General features: G+C 45.2%; 1 protein-coding gene across 5 annotated transcripts in view; it reads left to right on the top strand.

Annotated features, from left to right (window-relative positions):
- Positions 1 to 17,013, top strand: part of LOC115471274 — a 171,053-nt gene that overhangs the window by 40,873 nt on the left and 113,167 nt on the right. For all 5 annotated transcript variants that reach the window (XM_030205002.1, XM_030204978.1, XM_030204984.1 and 2 more), the window contains exon 4: positions 3,748 to 3,778. In XM_030205002.1, the coding sequence (XP_030060862.1) occupies positions 3,748 to 3,778 (31 nt within the window). The remainder of the gene's footprint in view (positions 1 to 3,747; positions 3,779 to 17,013) is intronic.

The raw sequence follows: 17,013 nt of genomic DNA, 5'->3' as shown, positions 1-17,013 counted from the left end.
GGTGGTGGAGATGAAAACGGTAACGGAGTTCAAACATGCGTGGGATATGCATAGAGGAATCCTGTGCAGAAGGAATGGATCCTCAGAAGCTTAGCTGAAATTGGGTGGCGGAGCAGGTGGGGGGAAGAGGGGGTGGTGATTGGGAGGAGAGGATAGGGGAGGGCAGACTTGTACGGTCTGTACCAGAGCCGGTGATGGGAGGAGGGACTGGTGGTTGGGAGGTGGGAAATACTGCTGGGCAGACTTATATGGTCTGTGCCCTGAAAAGGACAGGTACAAATTCAAGGTAAGGTATACACATATGAGTTTGTCTTGGGCAGACTGGATGGACCATGCAGGTCTTTTTCTGCCGTCATCTACTATGTTACTATGCCTGCTTTGTTGAATGACTTTGTTGCAATAATAATTCTCTGTTATTAAACTTAGCACGTGTATACGTTTTCTTTAAGATCTTATATGGATAATGTCTTTGTAGCAATTTGGCCCCTAGATCATCCGCATGTACTTTGTAATCATTGACATCAGTGCAGATTCTTTTGAATCTAAGGAACTGGGAGAAAGGCAAGCTCCGTTTTAAAGCTCTAGGGTGGCAACTGTGATAATCCAAGAACGTATTTCTGTCAGTAGGTTTCGAGAAAACCCGGGTAATGAAATGATTCTGAATGAGATGCACTTCTACATCTAAAAAATGTATTTTGATGTCAGACCATGCCATTGTGAATTGAATACTATCATGGCATTTATTTAACCATTGAAGGAATTCCATTAATTCCTGTGCATCTCCGGACCACAACATAAAAACGTCATCTATAAACCTGCGCCACAACATAATCTTGTTTGTGTAAGGTGAATTATGCAACCATTTCTTCTCAAATGTTGCCATAAAGAGGTTGGCCAGGGTAGGGGCAAAAGTAGCACCCATGGCGACTCCGGATCTCTGCAAATAAATGTCTTCTTGGAATTTGAAAAACTTTTTACACAGCGCCATTGTAGTCAATTCCATCAGAAAATTAGTTGGAACATCGTGTGGTCTTAAACGAGTTTCCAATGTCTCCATGATTACATCTAACAGTTCTTTTTGCGGAATCATCGTGTAAAGTGCCTTGATGTCGAGTGTCACAAGTAAAGTACGGTCATCAACTGGTTGTGTTGTTTGTAAAATATTCAAAAAATCAGTAGTGTCCTTAATAAAGGCAGGACTTGATTTAACAAAGTTCATCAAAAAGGAATCGATGTAAACAGACAAGGGTTCCAATAGGGATCCCTTGGACGACATGAGGGGTCTACTCAGAGGGCTGGTCACATTCTTGTGAACTTTCGGCAAAATGTATAAGACAGGAATTACAGGGGCTTTCCTGTTCAAATACCGATACTCCTTATCCGTGAGAAAACCACCTTCATGTCCTAATTGGGTTACCTCTTGAATTCTCTTCTGGAGACTTGTTGTAGGATCTTCACTTAACAATTCATAAGCTGAGGTGTCCGATAGCTGTGAAGAAACTTCACTGATGTATTGCGTTCCGTCCAGTACCACCACAGCCCCTCCTTTGTCAACATGTTTTACTACAACTTCCGTTCTGTTTTTAAGTGTATGCATCTCCCGCCTTTCTTCTTTTGTTAGATTATCTCTCCATCTATGCTGTCTTCCTTGATATAACTGATGTACATCTCTCAAGACCAGTTGTTTAAATACTTTGACAACCGGATCAATAGGAATCTGAGGCATCCATTGTGATTTCTCTTGCACTCTTGACATGGTCTTGTCAAGCTCTCTGCCATTGAAATATATTCTTAGCTGTAAAGTTCGTATGAACTTTTCAAGATCTATTCTAAATTGAAAAGCATCAAATGTTTTGGTGGGGACAAACGATAGTCCTTTCGCTAAAAGAGAGAGTTCTGCATCTTGCAAATGTATACTGGATAAGTTCATCACATTATCACTCATCTGAACTGGGACCGAGTTCGGGGGTGTGACGTGGGATGGCCTCGATTCATTCCTCGTCTGCCTCCTGCACCAGGTCATTCAAAGGGAGATCAAGAAATTGTGAGGGGAAAAAAAATGTAGATAAAGGTGTGAATTGTTCTTGGTCAATATGAGAAAGATGACGTGACTGATGGGAAGATTGAAAAGTTGAACAAATTGAGGCTGAAAATACATCAAAATCCCGGAGTCTAAAAGAAATAAGCAAATGATCTGACCAAGCTAATGGCAGAAAGGAAAGCAAATCACAACAAAAGGAAGCTAAAACGGGAGAAATCATTAGATCCAGGGTGTGATCTCCCTGGTGAGTTGGAACAGTGACAAGCTGAGAGAGGCTTAAATACTCAAGGAAGATGGAAAATTATGTAACCAACAGATTCCTCTGTGATGGTGTTGAGCGGAGAGTCCCAACTGTGGGAGTCTGACGACGGTGGTTGGTAAACTAACAATAAGTGAAATGAAACTGGAAAAGAAACATGGCATAAAAGGAGTTCAGGGTAAGAAAAAGAAGAGTTCCACAGCCAAGAAAGTTTGTGGGAGAATGAGAGCCAGCCCACCTCCTTTACAAGAGCTCCGAGAACTGTGAAAAGAGTGAAAACCCGCAGGGAGTGATTGGTTGAGTTAGGGTTCCTCGCCCGACTTCAACCATGTTTCTGTCAGGTGTGTCCCACTTATTCATATACGCATAAATAAAGAAAAACCCTAAAATACTTAACTAGATCTTTTATTATTATTATTTTAATGAAACAAAGTGACTACTTTAAATGAAGGCTTTTTTAAAACACAAAATCTTTGGTATACATAATACACAGTTATGAGGTAAAGTGTACCCAATCCTGGGTTCATGGAGTAGGTGTGGTCTAGCCCAGGGTATGGTTCTTCGACGAGAATTATGCATCTGCTTTCTATAGTATCAGGCTCCTAGATGCAGAAACACTATAATTTGTTAAGTCTGATATTAGCAAGGGGAAGAGAAATGGGGCTTTGCATTTCTGAGGCTAAGAGCAGAAGTCAACTAGCTACTAGACATTCCCTCCTGGGCCCCGTGCTGCTAAAACTGGGATTGTGTTCCTTTGTTTACTGTTGAAGAGTATTTATTTTATTATTTAGTTACATGCCTCTCCAATTTGTCTTTTACCTTTTGTTGAAGAAAGGGTTTGGCTGTTCTACACATTCCTCTTCTTACTCTCCCATAGCAGGGGTTCCTAACCTAGTCCTTGGGACACACCTAGCTAGTCAAGTTTTCAGGGTATCCAAAATGAATATACATGTGATAAGCTTGCATGCAGTACCCCCATTGTGTGCAGATGTATCTCATGCATATTCATTGTGGGTATCTTGAAAAACCTGACCTCTAGGTGAGTTCCAAGGACTGGGTTGAGAACCACTGGTCCCACAGGAAGATTTGTATTTCACCACTTAGCAGCCGCTAGAATCTCTTCTATGATTTGACATTACCCAGGAACTACATCTTTAGACTATGTTTTTTAGAGCAGAAGTTTAATTTCATGTGTCTGGGTGTCCTTAAATAGTGTTATGCAACAGCACCGTCTGCTGAAATTTAGTCAGAAAGTGTGTGGTGTTTTTTTTTTGTTTTTTTTTACTGGAAATGCCTGCACAGGGACTTCCCATGCTAGTCAGTTTTTGGTGAATGCAGGTGTTTATATCATATCAACGGAGATTATTAAAGCTAACTTTTTTTTTTTAATTTCTTTCCCCACATTTTTCTCTTCTCCCTCTGGAAAAAAATGTCATGATGAAACCAGGTTGAAGAAGCCCTTAAAGCCCATGGCATTGGTAAGTTCTGAGTTAACATATAACTTCTCAACAAGGTGAATAAACCTAGATTCCATCTCATTAGAATTGATTTTATATGTAGTATTGAGATTCTTATCACATTTGTAAAATAAGTTTCCCAATTGTAATTGCTTGAGACTTAAATACTCAGAGCCAAAGTGGAAGGCATCAAATGAAACTAAAGGCAATTACTCTGGTCATAGCTTTCTCCAAAGACAGGCAGGATATCAATCCTCACAGATGAGTACATAAGTGTTGCCATACTGGGACAGACCAAAGGCCCATCAAGCCCAGCATCCTGTTTCCAACAGTGGCCAATCTAGGTCACAAAAACCTGGCAAGATCTCCAAAAAGTACAAAACATTTTATACTGCTTATCCCAGAAATAGTGGATTTTCTCCAAGTCCATTTAATAGTCTATGGACTTTTCCCTTAGGAAGCTGTCCAAACCTTTTTTAAACTCTGCTAAGCTAACCGGCTTTACCACATTCTCTGGTAACAAATTCCAGAGTTTAATTACACGTTGAGTGAAGAAAATGTTTCTCCGATTCGTTTAAAATTTACTACATTGTAGCTTCATCGCATGCCCCCTAGTGCTAGTATTTTTGGAAAGAGTAAACAGACGCTTCACTTCCACCCGTTCAACTCCACTCATTATTTTATAGACCTCTATCATATCTCCCCTCAGCCGCCTTTTCTCCAAGCTGAAGAGCTCTAGCCGCTTTAACCTTTCCTCATAGGGAAGTTGTCCCATCCCCTTTATCATTTTTGTCACCCTTCTCTGCACCTTTTCTAATTCCACTATATCTTTTTTTGAGATGCGGCGACCAGAATTGAACACAATATTTGAGGTGCGGTCGCACCATGGAGTGATACAAAGGCATTATAACATCCTCATTTTTGTTTTCCATTCCTTTCCTTTCCTAATAATTCCTAACATTCTACTTGCTTTCTTAGCCACAGCAGCACACTGAGCAGAAGGTTTCAACGTATTATCAACGACAACACCTAGATCCCTTTCTTGGTCTGTGACTCCTAAGGTGGAACCTTGCATGACGTAGCTATAATTTGGGTTCCTCTTTCCCCACATGCATCACTTTGCACTTGCTCACTGTAATCCAATGGAATCTATGCAGGAAAAGCCTCTTCTGCTATTAAAAATATAAATAAAAAGTTCTGGTGCTGTTGAAAGGCTCTACCACATATGCATGCAAGTTCCTATCTTGCATAATTATGCAGGATCACCGCAGTCTATTTTTTTTCTCTGCAGAGCTGTTCAGACATATTCTCTCTCTTTCTCATGGAATTAAAATCTATATCTTTATTGTCGCATGTGGATTTTCTCTTCCTCTTAATGTCCCTAGTTAGTAACTTCTTTTGTGTGTGTGTTTTAAGTTTTATTTATTTATGATGTTCTCACTTGCTTTTTCTTTTTTTGAAGCTTGATGATTGTAGCCAGGGCTTGTTTTTCCAAATAGAATTGTTTGTTTTTTCACACAGTATGTGCAAGAAAAAGGCTTCAAGTGGCTTTTAAAAAAATGCAGCAGTGTGGAAAATGTTCAGTGTCGATACCAACAGCTGGTTCTTCCTCTTTATTTTGCTAGACCAGACAAATGGGTTTATGCCTTCCTGCCAGCAGATGGTGGAGACAGAGAAGACAGCTTTGAATTGACATCATCACTGCTAAGAGGCTATGTCACTAGGCATCTTGCTAGTATTTTCTCTCTCCAGAAGATATTGGCATGTGCTGGTCTAGTCAGGTTTGAGCTCCCTGGTCCTTCTCCCAGGGCAGTGGTTGTAAGGGCACCTCCACTACTTGAGGGCTTCCAGGGCACCAGTTTTTGCACTGTCTACCCTTGAGCGGGCAGCAGTTTCAGTGCTGTTCTCCTGGTTAAATCTAAGATGTTGTTTTAGTATTGGGTTGAGGGATTAGTGGGTCTCCCATTCCGTCTGGGACTGTCATGGATGCAGGGACGGTAAGCCCTTGGACTGTATCCAGGCTGCAGCAGACAAGTCTTCTGAGAATGTACAAAGCAGAGGTGAGCCAGACACTGAATCCAGACAAGACACAAGACATAGCAATAGACAGTGCACACTCAAGGCAGGGTAGAAACAGCCTGGCTAAAGCAAAAACCAGAAACGGAGCTTGACACAAGCAGGAACCAGGAACAAAGGAAGGACACTCATACGGGTCGCAAGGCCAAACTGGAACCCACACGTACCAGAGGGAAGGGAAAAGAAACAAAACAGAATCCCCTGAGTAAGTACTACCCAAGTGCACACATACTGCACAAAATAGAGCAACAAGCAGGAGGTCAAAAGACCCTACACACAAGCACAAAGGGACTGAAGGGGAATCCAAACAGGAGTATAGCTCAGGGCTGTGCTGAGAACCACAGCTATATGGACGAATAGGCTTAACTAACTCAAACAGGAATAACACAGAGAGGTAGCTCAGGGCTGAGCTAGTAGTCCTAGCAAACCAGAAGAGTAGACCACTCGTGCCACACAGAGAGGCAGCTCAAGGCTGAGCTAGTAGACACAGCTAATAGAAGAACCACCCACTCACAATCAAACAGAGAGGACGCTCAGGGCTGCGCTGGTAGTCACAGTTAAACAGAAGAGCAACTCACTCAAACTCAAGCAGAAATCTCACAGAGAGGAGTCAAACAGAAAGCATACAGAGAAGTAGCTTGAGACAGGGTCACAGGGCCATTCTAAGGTAAAGGGAAAATACACAAAAGCAACTCAAGGCAAGGCCACAGAGTCAAATACAGACACTAGAGACAAAGGGGAAAAAGCAGGCAAAAGGGAAAGGCTGCTTTTATAAACATAAGTCAGACAAGGAGCAGAGCTCACAAGAGCCAGGAAGCAAGCACAGCAGACAAAGAGTTAAAGCAGGCTAAAGAGAGAGGCTGCTTCTAATACACAAGTCCGCAAAGTAGTACTGCTCAAAAGAGCCAAGTAACAAACACAGCACACAAAGGGTTAAAGCAGATTAAAAGGAAAAGCTGCTTATAACTACAAAAGTCAGGAAAGGGGCAGAGCTCACAAGAGCCAAAGAACAAACACTGCACACAAAAGCACCCACAACCGGGAAGGGAAGGGCGAGGCTAGCTTCTACAGACTCTCAGAACAAACAGACAAGAACTACACACGCCCAGAAACAGTACAGGCAGAGCTTGAAAACAAAGCTGAGAAGTAATCCATTCAGGTACAAACAAGAACCACACACACAGAGAAACAGAAGAGAACTTTGCTGGAGAGCATAGCTAACATGAAAGTAAGCCATTCGTTTAAACCAGAAGCACACACACAGCTCAAGGCTGTGCCCTGAGGCACAGCTAACAAGACAACCAGTTCCCTCAGAATTAAACACAGTTACAACTATAACAAAAAAAGGAAAATAGGCCTGTTGCAAAGGCAACCCAGGAAAGTTTCCCAGGTCTTTATAAAGGAGATGGCTAATGTCTCACTGGGCAATGAAGCCTGGAAGCAGATACACCAAAGCGAGGCTATGGCCCTGGGAGCTGCGTCGGGCACTGGGGATGCATTGACATTCAGGAGGTCTTCGGCTGCCTTATCATCGAGCGTCAACAGCACCCATTGGAGCTGAGCCTCCTTGAATCTGGCACTAAAGACTTGTTAGGATTTGACATCACGTAGCTATAATTCAGGTTCCTTTTACCACATGCATCACTTTACACTTGCTCACATTAGACATAGACCCCCTGTGTATCGGTCCTTGTACCTTTAGTATATCTGTATCTCCAGCAGGTGGTGGATGGAGCTTTCCAGCTCCTGGATTCTATGCTGAGGGGGCTCCTGGGGTTTTCAGTTGAGCTGGAGTGTGTGGCTGACGGTGCGCACTTTAGAGGCATACTTGTGGGACAGGTCCCTGCCTTACCCGTTTCTCCCCTTCTCCCAGTGGGTTTTCAGTGCTGTTTCTTCTGTGGCTTTCTGTGCTCTTAGCTCACAGTAAAAAAAAAAAACCTGACCCACAGACAGCACGTTTCCAAACCTGAGCTCCTTTGATCAGGTGCTGGAGCGCTGGGACACCGTCTGCAGCTCCTCTGGGGCCGGACCTCACTTCCCCTGTGGCTGGGTGAGTGTTGTAGCTTCCTCAATTCGCACCTTTTCTCCCCGTGTCAGCGGTAGCGCTGTATGGCAGCTGAGATGGCCAAACGCTGCCCTTGTTGTGGTAAAAGTCGCAGCGTTGCAGGACTCTGTATTGCAGGCTGCCTGGAGGAATCGGGGCCTGTGAGGCGGATGGCGGCCTCAGAGGGGGTTTTCCGTGCTCCGCTACTTGGCGCAGGCGCCATCTTGGATTCACCAGGGGACATTGTTAGCGTGGTTTCTTGATCAGAGGAGAGTGCAGTAACGGTGAAAAAATATGCAGAGGGCAGTCAGAGGTCTCGGGGGCTCAGAGCTACAGAGGCTTTGGCCTTTCAGGGACAGGGTGACCCATTTTCCCCTATTTTATTGATGCATCAGGCATGTCTGTTGAGAAGATCCTCCCTGGGTTCTCTGTCGCTCTCCCTGCCACAGCCTTTCCCTTCAGAGCAGCTGGGTCAGATTGGTCCTGAGGTGGTGGCAGGTACATCTTCATCTTTTCCTGCGGAACTGCCGTCTTTGAAGCGCAGTGGGATGGCTTCCTTGTCTGAGGCAGGTTCTGTCGCCTCCCATTTTCCCCAGCCATCCCTTTTAGAGGGAGCAGGAGGGTCCTCTAGAGCCATGCAGAATTTGGGCCTGGGGGATCTTGAGGAGGGAGAACTTGGTCAGGAGGAGCAGGACGATACAAAGGCAGTTTGGATTTTTCACAGAGACGAACTGACCTCTCTCATTTCCAAGTTTGCAGGCGTTAAATATTGAAGATGCGAGGAAGTAGCCGCTGCGGTGGTGAACATCAAGATGGCTAGCACCAAAAGGCCGCCTCGAGCCTTCCCGGTACATGAGGCTATTCAGGAGCTTATTACGGATCAGTGGTCAGAGCTGGAGGGGTCTCTGAAGGTTGCCCACACTATGGCTCGTCTCTACCTGGTGGGTGAGTCTCATCTGAGTCGTTTTGCCTTTCCTATGGTGGACTCCCTGGTGGCGGCTGTCACCAAGAAGACCACTCTTCCTGTTGAGGGTGATGTGGCCCTCAAGTATATCCAAGATCGCCGTTTGGAGGCATCTTTGAAACGCTCCTTTGAGGTTGCTGCCTTGGCTCTGCAGGCTTCTATTTGTACTTCCTATGCGGCGAGGGCTTACCTTTCTTGGCTCCAACATGCAGTGCAGCAGGAGGAAGTTTCGAGTCCCTTGGCTGAAGGGGCCCCTCGAATGGAGTCCGGGCTTTCTTACTTAGCTGATGCCCTCTACGATTTGGTTCGAGCCTCGGCTAAACAGATGTCCCTAGTGGTTTCTGCTAGGCGTCTATTATGGCTACGAAATTGGGCAGCTGATATGGCTTCGAAGCAGCATCTCACGAAATTGCTGTTTCGTGGTACATTGCTGTTCGGTGAGGACTTGGAAAAGATTGTTAAAGGATTGGGTGATTCGAAGACACAGCGACTCCTGGAGGACAGGCCCAAATCGGGGTCCAGAATGCCCTCGGCCAGACCGAGATTTTGTGATGCTTGATGGTATCGCCCGGACCGGGCGCCAGTTCCATTTCAGCGTTCCAGGTTTCAGCAGCGTTCCTTTTGTTCAGACAAAAAGCCCTCTAATCAGGCACAGAGACAATGAGGCCCCAGCTGGGGTGCCCGATGAGGGGTGCCGGTCCATTCTTCCGTTCCTTACATAGGAGGCCGTCTGGCTTTGTTTCTGGAGGAGTGGGCCAAAATTACGACAGACTTTTGGGTCCTCGACCTAATCAAGCACGGCTATGAGTTGGAGTTGGCGGCACCCATTGGAGATGCCTTTTTGGAGTCCCGCTGTGCTACGGCTGCCAAGCGGGCAGCGGTTTCCAACACATTGCGCGCTCTGTTGCAGCTAGGAGCGGTGGTTCCTGTACCCCTGTCCGAACTTCGAGGGGGGGGGTCACTATTCTATCTACTTCGTAGTTCCTCGCAAAGGGGGGTCTTTACGACCGGTTCTAGACTTACAGAAAGTAAACGAGTCCCTGAGGGTGCGGCACTTCCGCATTGAGATGCTGCGCTCGGTGGTAGCGGCGGTGCAGCCCGGGGAATTTCTGATCTCTGATCTGAAAAAGGCGTACCTCCATATTCCAATTTGGCCGCCGTATCAGAAATTTTTTTCGGTTTGTAATTTTAGGCCAGCATTATCAGTTCCATGCCTTACCGTTTGGTCTGGCCAAGGCACCTCACACATTCTCCAAAGTGATGGTGGTGGTGGCCGCCTTCTTGCGGAAAGAAGGAGTCAGAGTCCATCCTTGGACGATTGGCTTATTTGAGCAGACTCAGAATTGGAGAGTCGGCAAGCCACTTCTCGAGTGATAGAAGTTCTACAGTCTCTTGGCTGGGTCGTCAATTTTCCAAAGAGCCATTTGATCCCCTTGCAGTCTCTCGAATATTTGGGAGTTTCCTTCAACACGGATCTGGGTTGCATATTTCTTCCTGACGGCAGGCGCCTCAAGTTGCAGTCGCAGATTCAACGATTGTTGGGGCTTCCTGGGGCTTGGGATTATGTCCATGTGCTGGGACTCATGGCAGCCACGTTGGATGTGGTGCCGTGGATGAGGGCTCACATGAGGCCCTTGCAATATGCCTTATTCAGTCGATGGTCTCCTATTTCTCTGGAGTATCAATGTCTGTTTCCCTGGACCCCAGCTGCCAGGAAGAGCATGGATTGGTGGCTTTCCAAAGTTCATCTCAGGCGGCGAATGCAGCTTGCCTCTCCTCAATGGATTCTAGTGACGACAGATGCCAGTCACCATTATGCACAGGGACTGTGGTCAACTACGGAGTCCGGTTGGTCCATCAGTCGTCTGGAGCTGAAGGCTGTTTGGCTGGCTTTTCTAGCCTTTCAAAGGATCCTACAAGGGCGAGCAGTGCGAGTTCTGTCGGACAATATGACAGCAGTGGCCAACATCAATCGGCAAGGCAGCACGCAGAACAGAGCATTGGCCTAAGAGGCAGAGGTCATTTTGACTTGGGCGGAGCAGCATCTTCTCCTGTTATCGACAGAACACATCGCCGGTCTGGACAACGTGTGAGCCGACTTCCTCAGTCGTCATGCCTTTAATCCAGCGGAGTGGGAATTGGCGACGGATGTGTTCAATCAGATTTGCAGCAAGTGAGGAACACCAGGCTTCGATCTCATGGCGTCCAGCTCCAATGCCAAAGTCCGTCAATTCTTCAGCAGAAGATGGGAGCACGGGTCCGAGGGGCTGGATGCCCTCTTACAGCCATGGCCAACATCCACACTTCTGTATGTATTTTCTCTGTAGCCCTTGATAGGGCGAGTTCTTATACACCTTCACTTGGGCCTAGTGATCCTAGTAGCTCCAGACTGGCCGCGTCGTCCATGGTATGCGCATTTGTGCCGGCTTCTGCTGGGGGAGCCGTTTTGTCTTCCTCTCCTACCAGACCTTCTTGATCAGGGAACGATGGCTATGGAGGATCCTTTCCCCTTTGGTCTTATGGCCTGTCTCTTGAAAGGGTGAAGTTGAGGAAGAAAGGTTATCCTGTTGAAGTTATAGCTACCTTGCTAAGGGCTCGCAAGCGATCCATGACTATGGCCTACGCATGGGTCTGGTGTACCTTTTGAGGCATGGTGTTCGGCGCATGCGTGGTCGCCGATGTGGGCTATTGGTTGCCCAGATGCTGGCTTTTTTGCAGGAGGGCCTGCAGAAAGGTTTAGCCTACAATTCTCTGTGGTTGCAAGTGACAGCGCTAGCGTGTTTTCGAGGTCTGGTGGCAGGATCTTCGATTGCGGCTCACCCGGATTTTATTCATTTATTTTTTTATTTTTGTTACATTTGTATCCCGCGCTTTCCCACTCATGGCAGGCTCAATGCGGCGGGCAATGGAGGGTTAAGTGACTTGCCCAGAGTCACAAGGAGCTGCCTGTGCCGGGAATCGAACTCAGTTCCTCAGGACCAAAGTCCACCACCCTAACCACTAGGCCACTCCTCCACTCTTGATCAGGGAACGGTGGCTATGGAGGATCCTTTCCCCTTTGGTCTTACGGCCTGGCTCTTGAAAGGGTGAAGTTGAGGAAGAAAGGTTATCCTGATGAAGTTATAGCTACCTTGCGATTCTTGCGAGGAGTGTTGAAACTTTGTCCTCCATTGCGTGTCCTGTGTCCTATGTGGAGTTTTCAACTTGTTTTGCATGCTTTGCAGTCAATGCCCTTTGAACCACTTCGTCAGGCTTCGCAGAAAGATCTTACGCTTAAGGCTGTTTTTTTTTTTTGTGGCGTTGGCACGTAGGGTGTCGGAGATTCAGGCCCTGTCTTGCCGGGACCCTTTTTTGCAGTTTTTGGAATCTGGGGTCACGGTTTGTAGGGTGCCATCGTTTCTTCCTAAAGTGGTGTCAGCCTTTCACCTGAATCAGCCTCTCTTTCTTCCTTCATTTTGGAAGGAGGACTGCCCAGAGTCTTTTCAACAGCTGCACCTTTTAGATGTTTGGCGCATCTTTTTGCAATAATTGGAAATGTCAAATGAGTTTCGGTGCTCTGATCACTTATTCTTCCTATTTGCAGGTGCACGACGAAGCTTCCCAGCGTCTAAAGCCACGGTGGTGCGCTGGCTGAAGGAAGCAATTGTTTTGGCTTACCTTTTGACTGGAAAGTCTCCGCCTCAGGCTTTGAAAGCGCATTCCACGTGGGCTCAGGCGTCTTCTGTTTTGGGCATCTGTCGAGCGGTGAAGTGGGCATCGCATCTTTCCTTTGTGAAACATTATCGGCTCGATGCAGCTTGAGAAGATGCATGCTTTGGAGCGGCGGTTCTATCTCGGGGAGCTGCAACTTCCCACCCAGTGTAGGGAGTGCTTTGGTACATCCCACCAGTTCCTGGATTCATCTGCTGCTGAGGCTAAGGAAGGAAAAATTAAGACATACCTGATAATTTTCTTTCCTTTAGTCGCAGCAGATGAATCCAGGATCCCTCCCTGTTGCAGTCTGTGGTCAATTTCAGCAAATTTGCATTTGACAGTTCTATTTGTTACTCCTTGTGTTATTCACTCCGGTTGAGTTCGTTTCTTTTATTGTGAGTTAAGTGATGTTCCTATTTCTTTTCCTGCTTTGGAATTCTTTCTATACTAAAGGTAGAAGGCCCGATACACAGGGGGTCTATGCCTGTTTTTAGTGTTCTCTATCTCCACCTGCTGGTAGATGGATACAACCCACCAGTTCGTGGATTCATGTGCTGCGACTAAAGAAAGAAAATGATCAGGTATGTCTTAATTTTTCCCTCTGTTTCCTATCTTTTAGCCAGTTTTTAATCCACAATAGGGCAGTACCTCCTATCCCATCCTCCTATCCCTCTGGAGTCTTTCATGAGGTACTTTGTCAAATGCCTTCTAAAAATCCAGATACACAGTATCAACTGGCTCACCTTTATCCACATGTTTGTGCATCCCTTCAAAGAAATGTATTACATTGGTGAGGCAAGATTTCCCTTCACTAAATCCATGTTGGCTTTGTCTCATTAATCCATGCTTTTGAATATGCTCTGTAATTTTGTTCTTTAAAATAGTCACTACCATTTTGCTCAGCACCATCGTCAGACTCACCGATCTATAATTTCCCGGATCTCCTCTGGAACCTTTTTTTTTTTTTTTTTAAATCGGTGTTACATTGGCCACCCTCCAATCTTCCGGTACCACGCTCGATTTTAAATATAAATTGCATATTACTAACAATAGCCCCGCAAGTTCATTTTTCAGTTCTATCAGTACTCTGGGATGAATATCATCCGGTCCAGGAGATTTGCTGCTCTTCAATTTGTAGAACTGCCCCATTACATCCTCCAGGTTTATAGAGATTTCATTCAGTTTCTCCGACTCGTCAGCTTTGAATACCATTTCTGGCACTGGTATCTCTCCCAGATCTTCCTCGGTGAAGACCAAAGCAAAGAATTCATTTAATATCTCCACTATGGCTTTGTCTTCCCTGATCGCCCCTTTTACCCCTCGGTCATCTAACGGTCCAACCGATTCTTTTGCCGGCTTTGTACTTTCAGTATACCTAAAAAAATATATATTTACTATTTGTGTTTGCCTCCAACGCAATCTTTTTTTCAAAGTCCCTCTTTGCCTTCCTTATCAACGCTTTGCATTTGACTTGACATTCCTTATGCTGTTTCTTATTATTTTCAGTCAGTTCCTTCTTCCATTTTCTGAAGGATTTTCTTTTAGCTCTAATAACTTCATTCACCTCACTTTTTAACCATGACAGCTGTCGTTTGGTCTTCCATCCTCCTTTTTTAATACGCGGAATATATGGTGTTTTTGAACAGCATCCACGCCTGATGTAAATTTTTGACCCTCGCAGCCTTTAAAAAAAAAGAAAAAGAAAAAAAAAAGACAAGTCACTCAGCTTAGTGAACTTAATTTTTATAAAGGAGGATCGCCGATTCAGGCTTGCTTCTCTCTCTCTTGGCGGTAGCATGAACCCAGCCTAACCGACAACACCTGCATTCACAGCCAAGCAAACACAGATTTCATGGTAAAACAGAAATTGCAACCTCTCATCTCCTGTCTTGATCACACATAGTGAATCAATACAGACATAAATACAAGTACACTCACATGCACCCACACACACTGATTCATGATCATACATGCATACATACACATAACCGATAAACACAGAGAACAGATTTTTTTCTCTCTTTATATATAGATATATATAGATATAGATATCCTATATAATAAAAAGCACCTCCAACATTCTGAAGCTGACTCCGTGGCACTGTGGCAGTGTAGGGTTCATAAGTCTGTAGTTCAGCGTTTCATTGGCTCTCACTGTCCCCGCCCTCACGTCGAGGAAACAGAGTGCTGCATAGTTGCCAAGCAAACAAACGTGATGTCACAGGAACGAAGAACCAATCAGACAGAACGGAACGTGGAGGAGGGAAGTGGAGTGGATTGAATCTCTAACAAACAATCATATACAGGGAGGTACGAACATCAGTGGAGGCAAGTGCACAGAACGGAAGGGAAGACAAACATTTAATCACTTTGTCACTCACACACAGACATCACACACACACACACACACTCAATCACTCTGTGTGTCTCTCTCTTACACTGTCTGTAAAACACACTGTCACTCTCAGTCTCTCACATGGGCAACTGTATGTTGCATTCTCACGAGTAAGGAGCTCTTCTGATGTGATTGTTAAACTGATTGAAGGGCCTGAACAAGGAAAACTTTTACCACATTGTAACACAGTTTACACAAAAAATATTGTATATAAAGAAATCTTACACATGTAAACAACAATTATATTCAGAATACAACCGTGGAAACATTAATGGCAGGAACTCATTACATTGCTAGCACCCGTTTCATTGCGTTAAGAAACGGGCTTTTTTTACTAGTATATATATAATATGCACACATACACAAACGTTGAAATTTAGTCATACTTGTTAATATCCTTTCCCTTTCCTTGAGTTTTGCCAAACCAATCTGAACAATTGTGTTTTGTCACTTTCCATCAGCAGATGGAGGTAGAGAATGGAGTTTTCCAGTGAAATCAAGGCATATATAGGCTGATGCCTCCTGGAGTTCTCCCAGTATCCCACTTCCAAAACAGTGTAAGGTTCTCTGTGCCACACCCAAGCTCCATCTACCACTGCAGCACAATTAGATTGACCAATTAACTTATACAAGAAATGTCTACACTAATTGAAAGAGAAGCAGACAACCCAATGAGTCCCATAACTGAAGTATTTCAGGGTGGGTCTCGGACTGATATAGCAGGACTCAAGGAAAGGAAACTAAAAAAGAGAAGGCCACGTTCCACTTTCCTTATCGCCCCTGCCCATACCAGTTTAAACAATTGAGATGTACTTAAGCATCTCAGTATGAGGGGGAAGATTAGGCCCCTTGGATCCACATTCCTGCCAAAGGCTGATTGGTCCCTGGCTAGTACGTCAATCTCAAAAGAATGCAGCAACACTCAGGTTGCTGCTCTGCAGGTGTCTTAAGGTGAAACTGTGAATGGAGCGCTGCCCAAGAAGTCATCTGCGTACGGATAGAATGCGCTGTAAGGCCCTCTTGCAACTTGCCTGTTTAGACAAATATGCGTAGCCTCAATGGCTGCCTTGATCCAGTAAGGAATTGACTAGTGCATTGTTAGGCCCTGGCATGCCTATGGAACAGCTCAAACAAGTGATCTGACAGGTGGAAATAATTTTTTTTCTTTCACATAGCAGAGCAGAACTCACCATATATCCAATTTTGTGTAGACACCTAGAGTGTGTGCCCATCTCTTGATCTAAAAGATCAGGGAGAAAAACTTGGTTGATATGGAATGGTAAAATTGCTTTCAGAAGAAAGGAAGAACTGTCCAAATGGAGACAAGAGTCCTTCGAGAAGGACAAAAATAAGGCCTTCAGCTCCAAAACTCTGCATGCAGATGCGACAGGGACTAAATAGACTGTTTTCAGCATGTGTTCTTTTAGAGAGGCAGCCCTCAAGGACTCAAAGGGCAGCCATGACAACACATTGAATACCAGGCTTAAGTCCCACAAATGAATCGTGGGCCTGATTGGCGGATGCAAATGTGCTACCCTCTTTAAAGAACAAGAAATGTCTGTGTGTAGTACCAGGGAAAGACTACTGATCTTCTCCCTATAAGAAGTGAGTGCTGCTACCCAGACCTTCACTGAGTGAAGAGCCAACCTCTGCCCAAACCAGGTTTCCAGGTTTATTAAGTTGTTTTGATATCCTGCTCATTACAACAAAGTTTCTAAACGGCTTACATTCATAAAAAAAAAACCATTCAGGAAAACAGAAAGGAAGGGAGACAAAAACAGTAACTCTGGACCTCTGACAAGACAGCCTTATAAGAACACTAATAAAAAAGGCCCGTTTCTGACACAAATGAAACGGGCGCTAGCAAGGTTTTCCTCGGAGTGTGTATGTATGGGAGAGTGTATGTGAGAGTGAGTGTTTGAGAGTCAGAGTGAAATTGTGAGTCCAATCCATGCTCCTCTGTCACCTGGCCCCTCCATTCATCCCTATCCAGCAATTCCGCTGTCTCCCTGAGGCCTGCCCTGCAATCCATATGCATCCATGGCCATCTGTCCCCTCCATTCATCCCTATCCAGCAATTCCCC

This window comes from Microcaecilia unicolor, chromosome 1 (genome assembly GCF_901765095.1).
Source record: "Microcaecilia unicolor chromosome 1, aMicUni1.1, whole genome shotgun sequence".
NCBI lineage: Eukaryota > Metazoa > Chordata > Amphibia > Gymnophiona > Siphonopidae > Microcaecilia > Microcaecilia unicolor.
This window is presented reverse-complemented; position numbering and strand designations above follow the sequence as displayed.